Source organism: Papilio polytes, unplaced genomic scaffold, assembly GCF_000836215.1.
Source record: "Papilio polytes unplaced genomic scaffold, Ppol_1.0 DF823177.1, whole genome shotgun sequence".
Classification (NCBI taxonomy): domain Eukaryota; kingdom Metazoa; phylum Arthropoda; class Insecta; order Lepidoptera; family Papilionidae; genus Papilio; species Papilio polytes.
In genome coordinates this window covers 1797580-1817310 of record NW_013526027.1, presented here as the reverse complement: position 1 = coordinate 1817310, position 19731 = coordinate 1797580, and the positions used below count along the sequence as shown (strand labels likewise).

At 35.0% G+C, this 19731-nt stretch overlaps 3 protein-coding genes across 3 annotated transcripts in view; 2 read left to right on the top strand and 1 right to left on the bottom strand.

Moving 5' to 3' along the window:
• The window catches only part of LOC106105071 (kinesin-like protein unc-104), a 68077-nt gene that overhangs the window by 32805 nt on the left and 15541 nt on the right, over positions 1–19731 (bottom strand). The window contains exon 3 of the mRNA XM_013285297.1: positions 1438–1595. Coding sequence (XP_013140751.1) covers positions 1438–1537 — 100 coding nt within the window. The 5' untranslated portion in view covers positions 1538–1595. The remainder of the gene's footprint in view (positions 1–1437; positions 1596–19731) is intronic.
• Positions 10918–14805, top strand: LOC106105146 (15-hydroxyprostaglandin dehydrogenase [NAD(+)]-like). Its single transcript, XM_013285377.1, has 5 exons — positions 10918–11071; positions 11850–12086; positions 13198–13371; positions 13927–14075; positions 14517–14805. Exons 1-5 carry the CDS (start codon positions 10967–10969, stop codon positions 14665–14667), a joined length of 816 nt encoding a protein of 271 aa, XP_013140831.1. The 5' UTR covers positions 10918–10966; the 3' UTR covers positions 14668–14805.
• On the top strand, positions 15994–19130 carry LOC106105144 (15-hydroxyprostaglandin dehydrogenase [NAD(+)]-like). The gene is made up of 5 exons (XM_013285375.1): positions 15994–16152; positions 16905–17141; positions 17924–18097; positions 18415–18569; positions 18927–19130. The coding sequence occupies exons 1-5, from the start codon at positions 16048–16050 to the stop codon at positions 19078–19080; spliced, it is 825 nt and encodes a 274-aa protein (XP_013140829.1). The 5' UTR covers positions 15994–16047; the 3' UTR covers positions 19081–19130.

The window sequence follows — 19731 nt, the reverse complement described above, 5'->3', positions numbered from 1 at the left end:
TATTTGACCCCTGACCTTATTGTCAGTTCTAAAATTAGTTTTTAATTCAACTAAGGTTAGCGAAGTAATCCCTAAATACCACTGTAGAAAACTCTTTAATTAAACAGAGAAATGCCTTTTAGTATACATTTTTGGGGCTACAAGAATGTTATAGAAATTATTTTTACAGTTGTAATATATATAACGGTGTAGCGAAAGCGTGTGGTCGTTATACATTTACGTACGAGGAATTTCTGTAATAGTTTGAATAAGAAAAAAAATTAAGTCCATTATCTCTACCTTCTTACAGACGTGAATTATAATTATGATGAGATATGTGAAAACAATGATACATATAATTTTTGTTTAATAAAAACTAGGAGAGTGCGTATTAAATACTTTTAGTTACCTAACTGTAATTACAGTTTAAAAATAAACGATCCCTGGAAATAAATGAAAGCAAAGGAGTTCTCTGAAAGCTAGTACACAGAAGTGGAAGTTTTCCCGACTGTAAAGTCGACTTTATTGCAAGTTCCACTTAATTAAAAGTCCTTTAGGATTTAATTTTAAACTTTCAAACGCAATTCGTAATCGTTTATCGCAAATGAAAAAGGAAATAAAATACGAGTAACAACCGCACCCAAAGTTTATAACAAACATTATCTTAAAAGGGAAATATTCATGTAAGTGTTACTTTAAGCCACAAAATTTAGTATTTTTACATTTGTAAGTATATACGGAAATTAAATAGAGATAAAGCATTTTTTCCCATAAAAAATAAAAAAACCCAATCAAAAACTTGGTCGTTAACAACATTGTCGTATATGAAGGAACATGCGAGGTAGTCATCAATAACCATTACGCCTATTTTATCGTCACATCGCACTTTATGCAGGATATTTTAGGTTTTATTATGCTGTAAACGCCAATCTTCATTAACAAGGGTCAAAAGGTCAAAATTTTCGCTTACTTGTTAGCTAGATAAATGCTTGAAGTAGGTTTTCATTAATGTAAGACGATCGAAAAATTACATTTACCACAAAGACAATGCTTGTAGAAGCTCTTGTCAGCATAAACCTGCCCTTATCCTTACAAAGGGTCGGCACAGTATGTGCTGCTCTTCCATACATTTCTATAAACCGTCATATCTAAATCCACTCCCTTCATAGACATATCTTCTTTCACATAATCCATCCATACTTTCTTCGGTCTTCCTCTACCTTTTTTATCCACATTTAATTAACACTCTTTTAGAAACCCTTTGTATTTTTAATATTATCTAACTAATGAAGGGAAAGTCTCAATAATTATTGTAATACAAATTACTTGGATATTTTTCTATGGATTACATAGTCAAACAGTGCATGTAAACAACAGCAATTATGGATAATCTAAGAAAGTAGATGTAACTTTTATTCCTAAAAGAGATAAGGATGTTCTTGTATTGTATTCACTAACCTGTAGTATTGCCAGACATTTCTATGATGCATTTGCACTCCTTGGCGATCTCGCGCGAGTTGAAGGGGCGGACCCGCACCGCCACCTTCACCGACGACATGGCTGAAGTTTCTCGTAGCCTTTGCCTCTAGCACATCGGTACTATTGCTGATTTACACCTGCACCAAAAATAATAAATATCAAGAATTACGTCTCCACTGAAAACATTTGGAAAAAATTTGAAATAGAGACTGCGTAAGGAACCAGAACCTTACAAAACCTCTGGCTCCTATGCTTTAATTTTTTAACTAGCTTCATTTACAAAACAAAATCCTTTAAGAACTTTAATATGTTGTAACATTCCTATTAATTATTCGGAGGTCAGTACTGGTCAAGTATCACATCACACACAGAAGTAACGGCAAATATCGCGTATTTAGGGTCGGATTGCGAAGGTAAACACCAAATACAATAACTTTTTAAAAGGCTCCAATGTTCCTTTTATTAACGAAGCAAATAAGAATAACTTCACGATTGTATGTAAATTAAGATTTATAATACGAGAAAAAGACAATATTTATAAATATATCTTACAAAGGCATTAACGTTATGTTCCGATTCTACTCGCGTATTGGCTAACTAGTCTAACGTTTTCAGGTCGGTCAATGAGTCATGCGAAAATGGCGTTGCAAAAAACTTCACCGGCATTGTTACTACTTGAGAGGCAATCAAGTATCTTGGATATTGCGTAGTTAGTTTGGAGCGGACTACCGTTAGCCCGAGCGGCGGCTGTCGCGGCTCGCTGCACAGGCGGCGCACAGGCGGTCAGTGCGCGCGCGCCCGTCAGCTGTTTCGTGCGGACCCGAACAAAGGCCGCCGTCGAATCGATTTTAAGTTCAATCGAGCAGGTACAGATTAAATTAATCGATGTGTCTTACATTCATCTGAGCTCGATTAAATAATTACGTCACTAAATTATTTTCTTACAATTTTCACGACACTGAAAGTCGAACACCAGAATTAAACCAAGCACTTATTCTACTTTAAAAGATTGAAAATATTAGATAATTTAAAATATTTAACGCCACTTGCACAACATAATATTCACACGATATCCATATCAAAAGCGTATTTAAACACAGAGGGGTATGTAGAGCGCATACTACACGGACTGGAGCGGAGCACGGCTGTTCGCGGCGCAAGACTCGTATACAAAATGGTGAATGTGTTCCTGTAAGCGATCCTCGCGTGCTGCGCTCGGCGGCTAACGGTCGGCTGAACACGGCGTCGAAAGTAGCGGCCGCCACGGCCGGTGCAATCCTCGCTTACGTAACATGCACTGCAACCTACATCTTCCGTTCGAGAATCCACGAGATCGAAGAGGCGCTGGAAATGTGTCGCAGCAGAGATGACTCACCGCGCCCCTAGCGCCCCCTAGCGCCCCAACCGCGGCGAGCGACGTCCGGGAGCAGCGCGTTAACCTTGAGAATGCATTCGATGCGGCGATCGATGATGACGAGTGCCGCTGCGGACTTACCCCGGTATCCGTGGGACGAGGGTGTGGATCGCGGGTACGTCGTTTGTTATTCGAAGGTTTGAGAGCTGGTCGGTGAGGTCAGGTCGCAGCCTCGGCCGGCATGGTGTCGCGGCGGGGAGCGCGTTGCGACTGCGGGGAGCAGGCGGCGGGAGCGGCGGCGGCGCGGCGGCGAGGGCGAAGGCGCGCGCACGCGTACTCCGGCCCGAGGCTTCGATCCCCGGCGCCGGCGGGCTGCGCCGCTCGGGCCGCGCATCCGCCACCGCAAATAACGTTAGCGACTCCACACGGCCATTTCGAGAGCCCAGAGAGCCGACTACGGTTGAATCGACTCTAATTACAAGATTGGAACGGTTTTTCATTGACGCCATTCCCCGCAAGGCGTGGGAAACGTTTGACGCTTGGGAGCCTTTGACGAATTCAACGCCCATTTTGTTTGTCGTCACTGCACCTCTACTTAAATAAAAAAAGTAACTGAATCATTAAGATTTTACTTTACTCAGTATAGAAAACATTTCTTTTAATGAATTAAAAAAAAAACCGTATTTTGTTCTTGATTAAATTACAAATACGAATAAAATGACGACATATTTGTTTGATTTCAATTTCAAGTTTCAAGATAATAAAATGCAAATAGGCCTTGCCACACTATTCAAGCATCAACGTTCTATTGTGCTCTACTGAATATGTATAATTACATCGCATATACATATCTAGTTCTCAGTTTCAGGAAATGAAACAAGTATAAAATACTCGAACGAGCTTTATTACCTAGTTCCCAACTATTGGCAACGCTGTATACTGTGAACTAGTTCGACAAACAATTTAACGATCGATGGCATTCTGGAATATCCAACGTTTTTAAGAATTTAAAATGACATTTCGAGACACGAAGTTAATCTCGTTTCCTCGTGACGAGTATGTGTTTGCATAGCATCATTACCTTTTCATGTAAAGCATAAAACTAAGTGATTATATGCTTACTTAGGTCAAAGAACTACAGAAACGAAATAACCCACTATTCCTGAGCGGTGTGATGACGTAATTGCCTAGTATTGATTGCGGATTAGAGCCCTTCAGCACGACATACCTTACTACTATTATATACCTTGTTTTGTAAGGACTTACGTTTATTATAATTGCAGGTAAATAACAGCTGAGCTCAAGTGTAGTAATTTTTTTTATATAATATAAGGTGGCCAACGAGCAAGCGGCCATCTGAATCCACCGAAATAGAAAGCGACCGCTGCCCATAAACAACCGCAGTTTGAGATGCGTTGCCTACCCTAACGGAGGAGGAGACGCACATAAAAGGACATTCCCCCTTCATATGCATCTCCTGCACCGTCAAATCCACTTTTCAATTTTTGATATTTTATATACTCCTGATATTATCTTTGTTCGATTTAATACACCAGGCTTATGCCAGTATTGTCGTAATATAAAAGTACCTTCCCATTCAATATTGAGAAATGTCCGCCTACACAATAGCTCATTTTTCTTATCCCCACAATATTCGTTCTTCTACAATAAGATCCCAATGGCTATAGTTATTAGTAAACAAACATATTAGTAGATTTTTTTTTATTTTACCAATATTTCCTTTAACTATTCCAACTAAGCTCTAGGCTTGTGCTAAGATATGGTTCACGACAATAGTCGAATGGCGGGATTCGAACCTTCGACCGCAAGATCGGTAGCCCGTACCCCAAACCATTAGGCTATTGGCGCTTAAATTTATTAAGCCAAGATTGTTTCAAAATACATTTTTTTAAAGATGCCCTAGGTATTATATACCTCATCTTTTTAGACTTATTGCTGCAGATTAAAAAATTTAACAGTTTTTTTTAACTTTCATATTTGTCCAAAAATTAACACGATTAGTCCAAACGATACGTCACGAGAGGTACAATTATAAACAACCTACTCTACGATAGCTTTAAAAAAAAAACATATTAAAACCAAGCAGTTCACATTTAATACGATACATCCTTGGTTCACAAGGAAATGTTTTAGGGATATTACGTATATCAATTTAAACGGTTCGTTGGGCGTTATCGAAGCAAACTCTCATTCGTACCGCATTTGTTGAATTGCCTCATAGCCACCCAACACAGCATGAAGCTGCGATAAAAACTACGAAGGGTCTGTACTACCCTTAACGGATACAGTTGATGTTTTAAGAAAAAATCAGAACGGAAAATTTTGTTAATATTTTCCTTAAATATTTTGTACTTGGTATTTTTTCTCTTTTACTTTTACCTTATTCTTGACTGACAGAAAGATAATGGTATTCACGCGTGACAATGTATGACATACCCTTGTAAACTAAATAATACCAATAAATAACTACAGACTGAAGCATATGCTACTTTACAATTTTAACTGATGAGAACTGTAAATTTAAACTGCGTTTGTTGGCAAAGTTGTTATACATCTCAACTTATAGTTACAATTTTGCCTACACTTGAACAGTTTTAGCTAAATACATCGACTATACAGTTTAAATTGTCAATTAGAACTTAGTGTCTTAAATGCATGATGATACATTTGTCTTCTCATCCACACCCAATAGATGATTAAAAAAAAAACTTTATTTTTCCCTTGATCTATGTTCAATTTTAGGGTATTTAATAAGAAATAATCTTATATTTAAGGGTTAATCATCGTTGGAACCCGGTGCGCCGACCCTACGGGAGTAGGATAAGGCAGGGGAGATGATGATGATTTTACTTTTAGAAGACATTTAATTTTGTAAAAGAATTAACGAAAGAACAAAATGGTGGATTTTTCAAACCTTGATGAATGCATCTTTCAACAACAATATTATATCATACCATTATACCAACTTAGTTTGTAGCCTAAATCGATGAACGAATTTCGATGAAATTTGGTATAGATGTATAGGATAGTCTGGAAAACAAAGGCTACTCAAATTTTTTTTTTTATATCAACTTTTTAAACTTTTTATATTGTTATAAAAAATCGCATCACCACCATGACTTGCGCAGTGCGGTATCTTCGCAGATACTCGTATATTATAATCATCTCACGTACTCAATGATGATAATTTTTGATTATAATTACGTAAATGTTATCTATTTATTTAAAAACATTCTCGTAATCAATATAAAAAGTGTATTAACACGATATACTAATGATTAAAGATAAGTTAATAAGATAAATGGAAAATAAAAAAATATACCCAAGAAAAATTCCTTATAATTTGCAAATATGAAACCAACTGCTTTTTTGTTATTGCATATCCGCGAAATTTAATTACAATTCAGAGTAATTCAATTTTTCAAAGTCAAATTAATTCCGACGAGTCTTAACCCAGACTCCGAGACCTGAAATTGCTTTTCTACAATGCTGCACGCATTTATGTAAACCTCCGAAAAAAAAAACTTGTTTTGGATGTAACTTCCGTAAATATATAACTCCAGTATAGAACAAAGTCACTTCCGGTGTCTACCTGTCTCTAGGTGTGCTTAGATCTTTAAAACTACGCAACCGATTTTAATGCTTTTTTTAAATGGATAAAATTCAAGATGAATGTTTGCTAAAGTATGTAATAGATATGCTGATAATTAAAGAGGATTCTAATATGACGTAAAACATTTTAGTATCAGCATTAGACCCATGCGAAGCCGGGGCTGGTCGCCAGTATGTTATAATCTTAAGAATACTAGGAAATATATTAAAGAACAAACAAAATTGCTAAAAAGTGAATAACAATCGTGACGCTGCTAAAATCGTGATATCATTTTTTATTTCGTAACGATGATAGTGTCAAAAATACTGCAGATATGTTTTTACATAATTTTATTTATTATAAGGTAGCAATAGAGCGAATTGCCAACTGAATTCGCCGAGAAGGCGAAGCGATCGTTGCCTAATAATCTAAGAAAAAATAATCTATAATAATCCAAAATCTAAAATAATCTAAAACCTTTCTTCATCTATTAAAGTACAGGAACAAAAACAAGTAAAATTACGAATTACATTACAAATTGCTTGATTCAGTATTTAATTAATTATTTCTTCGAAGACTAAATGTGTCCATCACAATTCATATCTATCTCTTTACTAACAAAAGGTCAAACATTATTTCCATTGTTTATAAGAAATTGTGTCAAGGATTCAGTTTAAATAAGTGGACTTATCAAGTAAAAGATACCATCTGCCGTTCTTGTTCATTGTGTCGTGTTGGTATAAAACAACTAGGGAAAAAGGTAGTAGTTAAAAACAATTATAACGTTTGATTCACTTATGCTGAGTTGCTAAAGTTTCTATTTATTTAACCGTTACCGAGTGTATAAATTATAACAGGGCTAAACTCACGTGACAACCTTCGGTGTAGACACCGACCAGTTTCAGACCCATAGGGGGTCCTTTGGTCGCGTCGGTCACTGCGTGCCGCGTTACCTATTGATTTTTTTTTAATATAAGGGCAAACGAGCAAGCGGCCACCTGAATCCACCGAAATGGAAAGCGACCGCTGCCCATAAACATCAGCAATTGCAGATGCGTCGCCTACCCTTAATTGACGGAGGAGGAGACGCACATAAAAAGGACATTTCCCCTTCTTATGCATCTCCACCGTCAAATCCACTTTGCCTTTCTATCCTTTCCTCAAAAGAAAAGGTTTGAAAGGGGAAAGGGACTAATAATCCTCCGGCACTACACTTATCAGTCGAAACGCGGAATTGCTTCCACTTCACGCCTGTTTTCTGTGTGGTCGTGGTATTACACTGTTAAATTGTGATGCATTAGTGTCAGGTTGATCAAGTTACAACGGAGTGAAACACAAGTTACGTAGTTCGGAAACGCATTTCCTGAAGTTATCGAACCAAAAACGTAAACGAATAGTTTAATATATCTGATGACAAATGAATTATCTTATCTGATACAAGATTGCCCTTTAGACTTAGGCTTGTTATATTGAGCAGTTCACTTGGACTCGATTTCAAGGTCGTGGTATCAAAAAACAAATGGCGAAAGTCCAATAGTCCAAGTCACTTAAATATCCCTCGTTTGCCAATAATATTAATAAATAGAATTACAGAAAGCCTTATTTAAGAATGCGTATAATTTTAATACATAAAAAATTTAAAACTCAATGACAAATATGAAACATAATTAAGTACAGAATTGGTAAATAACTAGTTCAGTAAATCTAATAAACTACAGTTCCAAGTACGTTTAATGCTATAAAAAACCTAAGTCCAATAATTCTGGAATATTCTGCGTGCCAAGTCGTCGGAACTCTCAAGGGGTCTTGCGGCAAACATTGCTATGAAATTGAAGTTTAACATTGAGAAGTAGCTTGGCCGCTCCGCTGGGACAAACTTCATGAAACATCGGTATTTTAAAATTGCTTTTCCTAAAGGTCACACGAATTAATATTGCTAGATAATAGACCAAACAAAGCGTCACTACTAGCATTTTTTGATCTTCTACCCATATCCGAAAAAAATATTTGACAATTTCAGTAAGTCATAGACAAAGTATTCATGCTAAGTAAATTATAAAGTCTAGAAAATATCCATTATTGTATTTATCTTAATAAATTTTACCTCTTCTAGAAAAAACTGTTCTTCTTGGCTACAATAACAAAAAACAATTAAATTCAACAGCAGTAACTATTCAGGAGGAGAAGTTAAAGAACGCCTTTAAATAAGATTTACTTACGATCTAATTTGTCGTAAGCGGGTATAGTAGTTAACTGGAATACCATGTTAAATAATTATTATAAGATGTATAAATAACCAAGATTCCTTAACCTTTAACTCTGAGTGGACTTAAGGAACGTATTAACAATTGAACAGACTAAGTAAATAGGATGTACAATAAAAACTTGAGTGAATTTATCCTAATTGGAAACTCAGTTAAGTCAGTGGGGGTTACGTCGTCATTATCAGACCGACCATCAAAGGGAAGGTGACCGACAAGGTTACGGCCTCAGCACCGCGGGGGGGCAACCCTGATTAACATGCCCACCCTTTTGCTTTATAGTACATATGATTAATATAATGTCGAGGGAATCATCAAGTGTTCGTGTATTTTTGAGATTTGATACCAGGATTTACAGTTTGACGATCTTCTATCATGATTTTTTAATTGATAAGAAAAAAATACGATGAATACTGGCATTTTACGTATTATTAGCGTAATGAAATAGACGTATTGTAATTAATATATGTTCGTATAGACAGACTGTGAGCTGACGAGCGCAGAGAATATAGCGCGGGCGGGAAAGGTCAGAGCTTCATGGGACCAATCAATAGAGAGAACATCGACAACACTGCGCAGACAGACCTACATATTTCATTTTAATATAGACCTTGTTCTCTGAGGCTATTGTTAATTGTTTATTTATTGATTTACATAAGTACACACAATGGATAATTTAATCACTTAATTACATAGGAAATTAGAAAACAAGTATTCACAAAACCAATAAATTAGCTAACAGATGCATATTATCATTATCAGAAACAGTTGATTTTTTTTTATTAAATTGGACTAATCACATACATAAATTTATTTTTAAAGCTACTTTTTAATAGGTGAAAAATGTTATTTATTTTTTGTACTTCTAACTTCTATCTTTATAAAAGTTTGTGTTCCCTTTTGCGTTATTATACCTGATTTTCTGAAACTTTGGTAAGACGGTTACATTATTCAAGAGATAGCAATTAAGCTAGTGGAAAAGGGGTCTTATGGTAGATATTTTGATCCATCGTAAGTGAAATTCCATTAAAGATCCCTAATCGCTGCCAACTGGCTATCTCCTAAGGGACGATCTATGAACGTTGTTTTCCTTTTATATTTTTCCCTTCAATTATTTCGCCAATCATGATGACGTTATATAGCATGTTTTTTTTACAATTTGTTTTGCTTTTTTGCGTGTCATCGTTACACGAAAAACTTGTTACCAACTCTATTTACATAATACATTAGATAAAATCCCCTCTTAAGAAAGTCAGGAAGGTAATCTTCTACATGGGTATGTACCTAGCTACATTTATAAAGGTACTTACCTATGTATTCCTGTATGTATGTATGTATATGTATTAGTTGTACAAGCTGTGTGTTGTTGTTGTTGTGTTGTGTGATGTTGATTTTTTCCAATTTCTAAGTAATTCTGCTAAATGAAACATTTCTCCTTTCATTCCTACTAAAAACCTTAGCATTATGAAATCCTTGTCTAGTGTTCACCTACATGTGTTACTTAATAACATAAATATTCGAGAAAACTCTCGAGCCTAAGCCTGTCTCTTTTTTTTGATATAAATAATAGATTCAAATTTCGGTGTTACAAGATTTTCTCTTAACATGCCGTTAGAGCGGAAATACACATGCCAGTGAAACAGGGTAGCAGCTTGTATGTCCGGTGTAATACCACGACCACACAGGAAACAGGCGTGAAGTGGAAGCAATTCCGCGTTTCGTCTGATGAGTGTGGTGCCGGCAGCCTAATTTTAGTCCTTTTCCCTTTCCATCCTTATCTTAATAGGAAAGGATGAAAACGAAAAGTAGATTTGACGGTGGAGGAGACGCATAGGAAGGGAAAATGTCCTTTTTGTGTGCGTCTCCTCCTCCGTCAATAATGGGTAGGCAACGCATTTGCAATTGCGGATGTTTATGGGCATCGGCCGCTCGTTTGCCACCTCGTTTGTTATGTTATAAAAAAAAATGTCAATGGGTGAGACAAGACGAGTAGAGTGTCTCCCCCTTTATCAACTTACTAACAAGTACTACAACTGCAACTTGCAAGTATCACAAAAACAAATATCATGCTAGCATTCACTTATACTTTTATATGACACGTGCCACTATGAATGAAGTAAGGGAGCAAACTACTTGCACGATTATTTCCGGCTTTACGTGCAAAATTTATCATAATATTTTTGATAACGCATGACATGCGGTAACCGCGAATATATAAATACTGAACTGTTAAATCACAAGTCATTTGAGACGCGAAGTTCTGTGCCTTACTGAACAAAGATGGCCGCCCAGTGGAACGCGAAAAACAAAAACATTCTAATCACCGGAGCCGCATCAGGCCTTGGCGCTGCGTATGCACAAGCTTTATTAAGAGATGGAGCACAGGTATTTGTGATTAAGTATTTTGATTGAGCTTGTTCATTATTCGACTACTTCAGGACTGTAAGTTTTTTTCGAAGGTACTCAATTCGTCTGTATTTTTTTTCTTTTTTTTATGTGTGTTACGGCATAACTCCGCCGCTAGTGGACCGATTTTGATAATTCTTTTTTTATGTATGCGTGTTTACATGTGACTTCTATTGTGACCACCTGTAGCATTTTTTTTTATATAACAAAAGGTGGCAAACGAGCAAGCGGCCACTTGAATCCGCCAAAATGGCGGAGCGACCGCTGCCCATAGACATCCGCAATTGCAGATGCGTTGCCTACCCTTATACGACGGAGAAGGAGACGCACAAAAAGAGGATATTATCCTTTCCTATGCATCTCCTCCACTGTCAAATCCACTTCCCCTTTTCAACCTCTCCTTATAAGAAAAGGGAGGTAAAGAGAAAGGGACTTAAATTAGGCCTCCGGCACCACTCTCATCAGACGAAACACGGAATTGCTTCCATTTCACGCCTGTCTTCTGTGTGGTCGTGGTATTACACCGGGCGTGCCGGCCCTTCAGTGCTAAGATGTTAAAGCGGGCACTACCACAGGTAGCATATACGACATAGCATTTTTAACAAGTCCACTGCCATTCGAGTATCCTTCATTTAAGTATTATAGAGCTCATATGGGCTGTGTTTTTTTTTTTACATTTTGAATTAATTTCGTATTTACATATGGTAGGGTTTGTTCGAGCTTAAAGTTAATTTTACAATATTTTATTTCATTTCAGAATATCGCTGTATTAGATATTGATGAAAAGACCGGACAGAATTTCGTCGCAAAGTTAAACGAGACGTACAACAATAAAGCTATCTTTATAAGATGTGATGTCAGCAAAGAAGCAGATATAGATAATAGTTTTAAAACTGTTCTCAATCAATTTCAAAGGATAGATGTTTTGATAAACAACGCAGGGATTATGAGTGACACCGACTCTTTGTGGAGATTAGCATCTGATGTCAACTGGGTAAGACAATTAAATCAACATTAGAGTGGGCGCACACCTTTGACTAAACTATCGCACAACTGTTGTGTTGATTGTCGATTGTTTCGCAGCCAATTTAACTGTTTAGTTGCACGACCATAAATCGAGTTGTGTGCCACCTCCATTTAAGCTCATAGAAATCAAAGCGAAACTAAACGGCTATAGGTTACAAAACATGAACAGGGTTTGGCATGTTAAAAATAGTTACGCATAAAACCCCTTTAAAGCATCGTAGTTTTTACAAATATATCTATAAGATACGGGTTTCTTACCGCATCATTTCAGTCAGCCCGTGAACATGGCACATGCAACTGTTCCGAAATATCGCGAGATAAAACAACCTAATTGTTGTATGAAAACCGTATCTTAAGAACATTACAGTGGAACCCCTGCTTATAAATCTGAATAAAAGTAAACAGATGCTAAAAATGTGTGAAAAAATTGACACATAGTGAAATTGATAGTCGGAAATCGATAACCTTATCGTAGGAATTCATTTTAAATTTGCACACTTTAAAGACGCGTGATTTTTTTGTTAATTAACACACATATAGATGATATAATGTGATTACGACAATTGATTACTATGATTGTTTATTATTTGTGTTTTAAAACGACTATATCTCTTATAATATATCCGTGTATTCGACTGTATTGGAGAACTTTCTCCCTCTACACTTTAAACGATTTAGTTATTACATCAAGGTTACCGCTGATAACAAACTTTTCATCGGCTGATAGTTTGATAGGCGTGGACTGTCAAGCCAACATTAAAACAAACGGTTGTAATATGCACTAAATATCCCCATCATCCAGAACGTGTTTGTGTTCTGATTAAATGAAAGTCTGTATTCTGTATGGCGTTTACAATTTCATCAAGTTTGGTAAAATCAAAATAAAATTTGCATTTAGGTTGATGGAAGCAATCACTTAATTTAGACTTTCCTTAACAAATGAATCTACGACTAAATGTTTCTCTCTCTCTCTCTTCCATTCCTATGTCCCCAAAGTGGGACAGAGGGCGTCCACAGTACGCCGCCAGCTCGCTCTGTCTTGGTTGGTGACTAAATGTTTCAATTATTGATTATTTCAGCAAGGATTGGTGTCATTTACAATGAAAGCAGTGAAGCACATGAGGAAGGACGAAGGTGGTGCTGGTGGTACCATAGTCAACATATCCTCTACTGCTGGAATATGTAAACTTAACTTCTTGCCAATTTATTGCGGAAGCAAAGGTGCCGTCTTGCATTTCAGCCAAAGTCTTGCGGTATGTACTAAAACTTAAAATTACATAGACTCGGTTCAAAGATACATCCGTCGCCACTGACAACTGTCGCGCTAGTATAAGTAAAAGCAGTAGTATAATTGTATATAAAAAAAGGGAACTCACTAATGACATACGGATTATGCAACAAAAAAAAATAGGACAAACTATGCAAAAAAGAGTACGGACCAAGAGTCTGTAGAAGTTGAAAATAAAAATTTAAAAAAAACTTAAAAGTAATATATTAAAAGTGAAATTACTTTAATTTTCCTTGGGGCATCCAAGAGAAAATAATATAAGAATTATAGATTTAACTTTTTGTTATGCTCCTTTAAGAATGGTTATATACCTTTCAAAGAAGTATTAAAAAGCGCCTGTTACTTTAGTATTTTTTAATCTGCGTGATAGTGCCGATTGATATTAATGTTTAGCTGTCAATCTCCAGTAATAAAAATTATTTGATTTAAATAAATTCACAAATAAATGCATGTTTAGTTCTATGTTCATTTAATAGTATGTCGTAGTATGCATATCCCTAATTCGTAATTCAAATTTCAGAGTGCGCCATTCTACGATAATACGGGTATAAGAGTGCTCACACTGTGCCCGGGGCCCACCGCTACCAAGCTGATGGAGGGTATGGACCAAAGAATTGTTGAAACGACTACTATGAAACAGCTACAATTGGATGGTGTTATCATACAAAGGTTAGTTTTTTATTAGTTATCGGTTCATTTACATGATTTCTTTTATTCTTTGATATGTTTAGAAAATTAGACACTCAAAATATAAAACGAAGTACCAAAAAATGTTTACGTACTTTTTAAAGTTCAACGAGGATAAAAAAGTATTTTTCATTCAGAGATTTATTGGAAATTCCACATCCTGGAAATCTCCAGGGCGTGAAATTGCTAGAGAAGGTTTAAAAATAGGGATATTTCTCTAAAGATCTCTTAAACTGACTCTTTGTTGGGTGGGTCAATCTTCAACATACGAAGCCCGAATATTTTAGACTAACTGCAAATTTTTACACATTTCATACAATACAATTTATCGGACGATTATCACTTTATACCAGAAAAAAATGAAATTAGCTGGAATCTGTAAAATCTGCCTTTTGTATATAATCGGGTTTTTATTATTTCCAGAATTGAGTCTGCAGTGGCCGCCATGATGAAGCTGCTAAAAGACGGCGACAATGGCTCCATCTGGCTCTCCGCTAACGACAAGCCAGCCCTAGAACTGACGCCCCAAATCAACAAATACTTGAATGAACTGGAAAAGTTAACGCTTCCTTGATTTTTTTATATTTTAATATTTTTACTTTTGAATTTGACCAAAAAAAATCACGTAACAATCTTCCAAATTTTTTTTATTAATTTAAATTTTGTAAATGTATACCTTTTGTTTTATGTTTAAATAAATATTACGTTTTTATTATATATCATTTTAACTAACCTTGCTGTGTTACTCCGCTTTAAACGCGAAATGTACTTTCGCAAGAAAAGACATTCAGATATAAAATATATAGTTTATCTATACTATTATAATAAAGTGTAAACACACACTTCTTTGTTGCCTAAGATGTCAGCAATTACAGCATATTTTTGAATAATTCGTTTTTAATAAAAAACCCTACACTTACTTCACGCTTTAGGCTATATATTTTTACGCCATTAAACTTAGGGGGTAAATATTTTAGATAAAAACCCTAATGTGGGAAAGAGATCATATGTTGTTGCCAATATCAAGGAAGCCAAGGTTTGTCATGTCATGTCATTTTGACATTTGCAATTGATAATTTGACAAACGTAAACAATATAAAATTTTCATAATTTCATGCGGATAAAGCCGCAAGGGAACAGCTAGTGTTTAATAAACTATATATTTTTATATCGAACCTCGCTTGTTAATCATAACTAATCACATATTAAATTTTTTAGATAAACGATTTTTAATAAATGTAACGATGACTAATTTTGTACTTTGTCCTACGCCGAAAATTATTCACATCACGAATATCTTTTTTTTATCACATCTGATGCAAGGATTAGGATACGATAATTCTAGGAGTGTCAATTTGTGTGTAGTAACGCAATTGTATACAAGAGCAAATTGTCACCCAAACGAAAATACACGGTTTACTAAAAAAAACACCATCATTTTTAAAACCAAAGTTTATTATTACGTTTAAAAACTTTATTAGTACTTTTGTAGTAATTTTACCCCCAAAAAAATGATGCCTGGAGCCAATTTTTGGGGTAAAAATGGTTTTATATCTGTATTCCTAATTACGTTCTTTATCGTTATCTAGTTTTAATAGAAAACGGAAGTTCCAACTTTAAAAATCTTGTCTGTTCGCAAATCCTTGGAAATCTCCGATTCGACTGGACCAATTTTGACAGGTCATTTACTTGAAGGTAGCGTGTGCGGGAGTAATTTAACCTATTTTATCCACGCTTATAATGTCCCAGTCATTATTTGAAAAAATAAAGACAACAAACATGTTTTTGTACTGCTATGGCCGCAGACACACGCACAAATATAAATATTGTCAAATCATTTATCTAATCTATTTTTACAACAAATATGCTTCGGATTACTATAAATACTAACCAAATTTAAAAATTGTTTAGTCATTTTATGAAGTTTGATCGGTACAACACGGACTAAACAAAGATGGCCGCTCAGTGGGACGCGAAAAATAAAAACTGTCTAATCACCGGTGCTGCTGCAGGATTAGGCGCAGCATATGTTGAAGCTTTATTAAAAGAAGGTGCAAAGGTAATTTACAAGGATTTTCACTCGTTTTCAATATGTACAAAATTTTAAATCATCAGGTTACATCATCATATTCAACAATCACAATGTATCCTAATTTAAAATAGTTTACAGCTTAATTTAAAAAAAATAACTAGACGGTGCCAAAAAGTGAATCAGCTAATAAGTTACAAATTCAAGAACGGATTAACCTTCGATAACTCTAAGTACAAAGGCGCTTTTAAAAAACCGGTCTCATCATGATTTGCAAAACATTGTTTGCATGTTAAATTTCCGTTCTCACAAATAAGTTAGAACATGACATATAACATTACAATTACACCTTTTTCGATGCCATTTTTTACTATCATCCTGGAAACCCATTTCTAGGTATATCTCATCGAACCATACTACTCAATCCACACCTCTAAAATTAATATTCCTTTTATTTAGCTTTTTTACTTCTATACGGAAATAACTGATGCCCATTAAGTGTACTAGATCCGCCATGTTTGATCCTAATCTTTTCCATACATCTCTATATCAGCCGTATTATGTTGTATTCGTTCATTTCTTACGAATATTCTCTTTCACACAAACCATCTGTAGTTACTTCGATCTTACTCCACCTTTCATCATCTCTCCGCATAATATTATGCCACTGCAGGGTGACAATGAGATAAAAAAGGAGAAAATAATCTAATAAAAATATTGTTTCTATTTTGATTTGTATATACCATGTGTTAATACTTCTACAACCATAACATTTGTTTCAGAAAGTAGCAGTTGTTGATATTGATGAACAAGCTGGACAAGAATTAGTCGCTCAATTAAACGAAACGTATAACAATTCAGTTATATTTGTCAAATGCGATGTCAGCAAAGAACCAGAGATTGACCATTGCTTTAATATTGTGGTTAAAGAATTTGGAAATATTGACGTTTTGATAAACAACGCAGGTATCATGAGTGACTTGGAAACAACATGGAGATTAGCAAGTGATGTTAATTATGTAAGAAACTGAATTATTATAAAAACATATATACGTTTAATACATTTATCTCATACCCATTTTGGTGAAATATCATACTCAGATAGCAAAAAGAGGAGTCACAGTAACACAAATCCGTAGTTATATCTCTAAGAAACAGTTTTCTGTACGATATTCTTTCCTAAATGGGAAGTGAATGCAATGTGTACTTTTAATTTACCTATAAACATTTACAAGACATTATTATCAACCTAATGAAGTACATTCAGCTGCATAAGTATGTATACATTTACAAAACATGTATAGGCGTTCGGTTTCAAAAAAAAGTTTGCACTTATTCATCAAATTATGTATCCAAAATAGAAATTATAGAGACACATATGATAAGTACATGTATGACATATTTTTGATACTTAAGGCTTATGCTTCTAAAGCTTTGTGAATGTATAACTACATATTTATTTAGCTGACTGTACTTGATCAAAGTACAAACTAGCAAACACAATATTTTTATCTCTTTTTGGTTCTTAACTAATCATATAACTTTTGGAATTATGGCATGTTTTGATAATTTGAGGGAAATGTTGCATCAGCCTATTAGATTTTAATTTAACAAAAACAGTTATAAAACCTTTAGTTTGCAAATCATATTCGCTCTTAGAATGCCAATTTATCTTTTCTTTCCTGCATATGTTTTTTTAAAAGAAGCGATATACATTTTAGATCAAAATCTCTTTAATCACTGTCCCTCTCTTTTTCCTCTACCTTTATATCCCGGTGATTTATAGAAATAAACATTTCAGCAAGGACTAGTGTCGTTCACAATGAAAGCAGTAAAGCACATGAGGAAGGACGAAGGAGGCGCTGGCGGTGTCATAGTCAACATAGCCTCTACTGCTGGATTGACTAGAATAAACACCTTCCCTATTTACAGCGGATGTAAAGCAGCTGTTATTCACTTCTCACAAAATTTAGCTGTAAGTGTTTATTACAATAATACACATAAAAAAAAATAAAAATAAGATACAGACGAATTGAGTACCTCCTTCTTTTTGGGAAGTCGGACAAAAATAATAAAAACATTTTGTAAATTTTAATATTTAAAAAACATTAAAAACATACCCATGTTCATTGATAACGTAACTTTGAATGGTGAAAGAATTTTTAAAATCGATCCACTAGTTTTTTAGTTATTTCCATACATACAAAAATACAAATCTTACCTCCTTATAATATTAGTATAGACAGATTATTGATGAGTAAGAAAAATAAAAGATAAATTCTAACATTTCAGTTGCCACCGTTCTTCGACGACACAGGCATAAGAGTGATGGTACTGTGCCCGGGAGCCACCGCTACCAAACTGGTTCAAGGCCTCGCGAAAAAAGTCGTTGATATGAAAAACAGTCAAATGATGGAAGAAATGTTCGGCAAAGTACACATACAAAGGTATGTAGATATGTTTACTATGGAAAATTGCATAGTCACTTCTATACAATGTAATCATTATTCTGTTTTCTTACTTTCCTATTTCTCTCATCGGTAACTCTTTAAACTGATCGTCTTTCTAATTTCATTCTTCGGGTTGCAAATAATTTTATACCGCTTCTATACTTCCCTACTTATAACTCTTACAGATTAAGACAAGCAGAGATATGTTACATGATCCATCCTCGAAATTAATCTGACAGTGAATCCCAGAATTAACAGTGACCCTAGGCAAATATTTCATACAAAGATCTTTAACTTAAAAGCCAAATTGGCTTACCACCATGTTACCTTTTAACGAGCATCTTAAAATTTCAGTGTGGAGTCCGCGGTGATCACAATGTTGAAGCTATTAAAGGACGGCAATAACGGATCGATCTGGCTCTCCACTCACGACCGACCACCACACGAACTGACACCGCAGATTAACAAATACTTTGATGAATTAGAAAAACTAACTTTTTTAAACTAGCTTTCGCCCGCGTCTCTGTCCGCGTGGAATAAAATAAAAACAAAAACATCCTTTGTTTTCTTCCATACTACCCTCTATATCAATTTAAATTTCATATAGATCCATTCCGTTTTACGCTACAAATTCTAACAAACACTTATCCGTCAAAACTTTCGCATTTATAATATTAGTAAGAAGTAAGATACATATTAGTAAAAAGAATATGGTTATTATATAAGAAATATGCAAAAATACTAATTTTAATTATTTTTTTGGAAAACACTAAAATCCTTACTCTTGACTATCGTAATGAAACATCCCAAAACCGCACAAACCTACACCACTCTTTCCTTAATCTATTTATATTTATAAAACTATACACGAATAGTTTGTCACTTTCGTAAGGATTAGTCCAATTTCTCTCGGCATCAAAGGGCCACAACTGAAATTATACAATGCATTAGCATTCATGAAAACAAATATATTCATAAAACGTCTCTTGATGTCTGGCATTGCATAACATGAAAGTTCTTTATATGAAAATAAATGGACCAACTTTTATTACAATTTGAAGAGCATATACTTTTATAAAAATCAACAAAGATTACTTTCCAATTACAAGTCCAAAGTTCTAGTACAATCTATATAATCAGTTACTGTTATCATAATAAA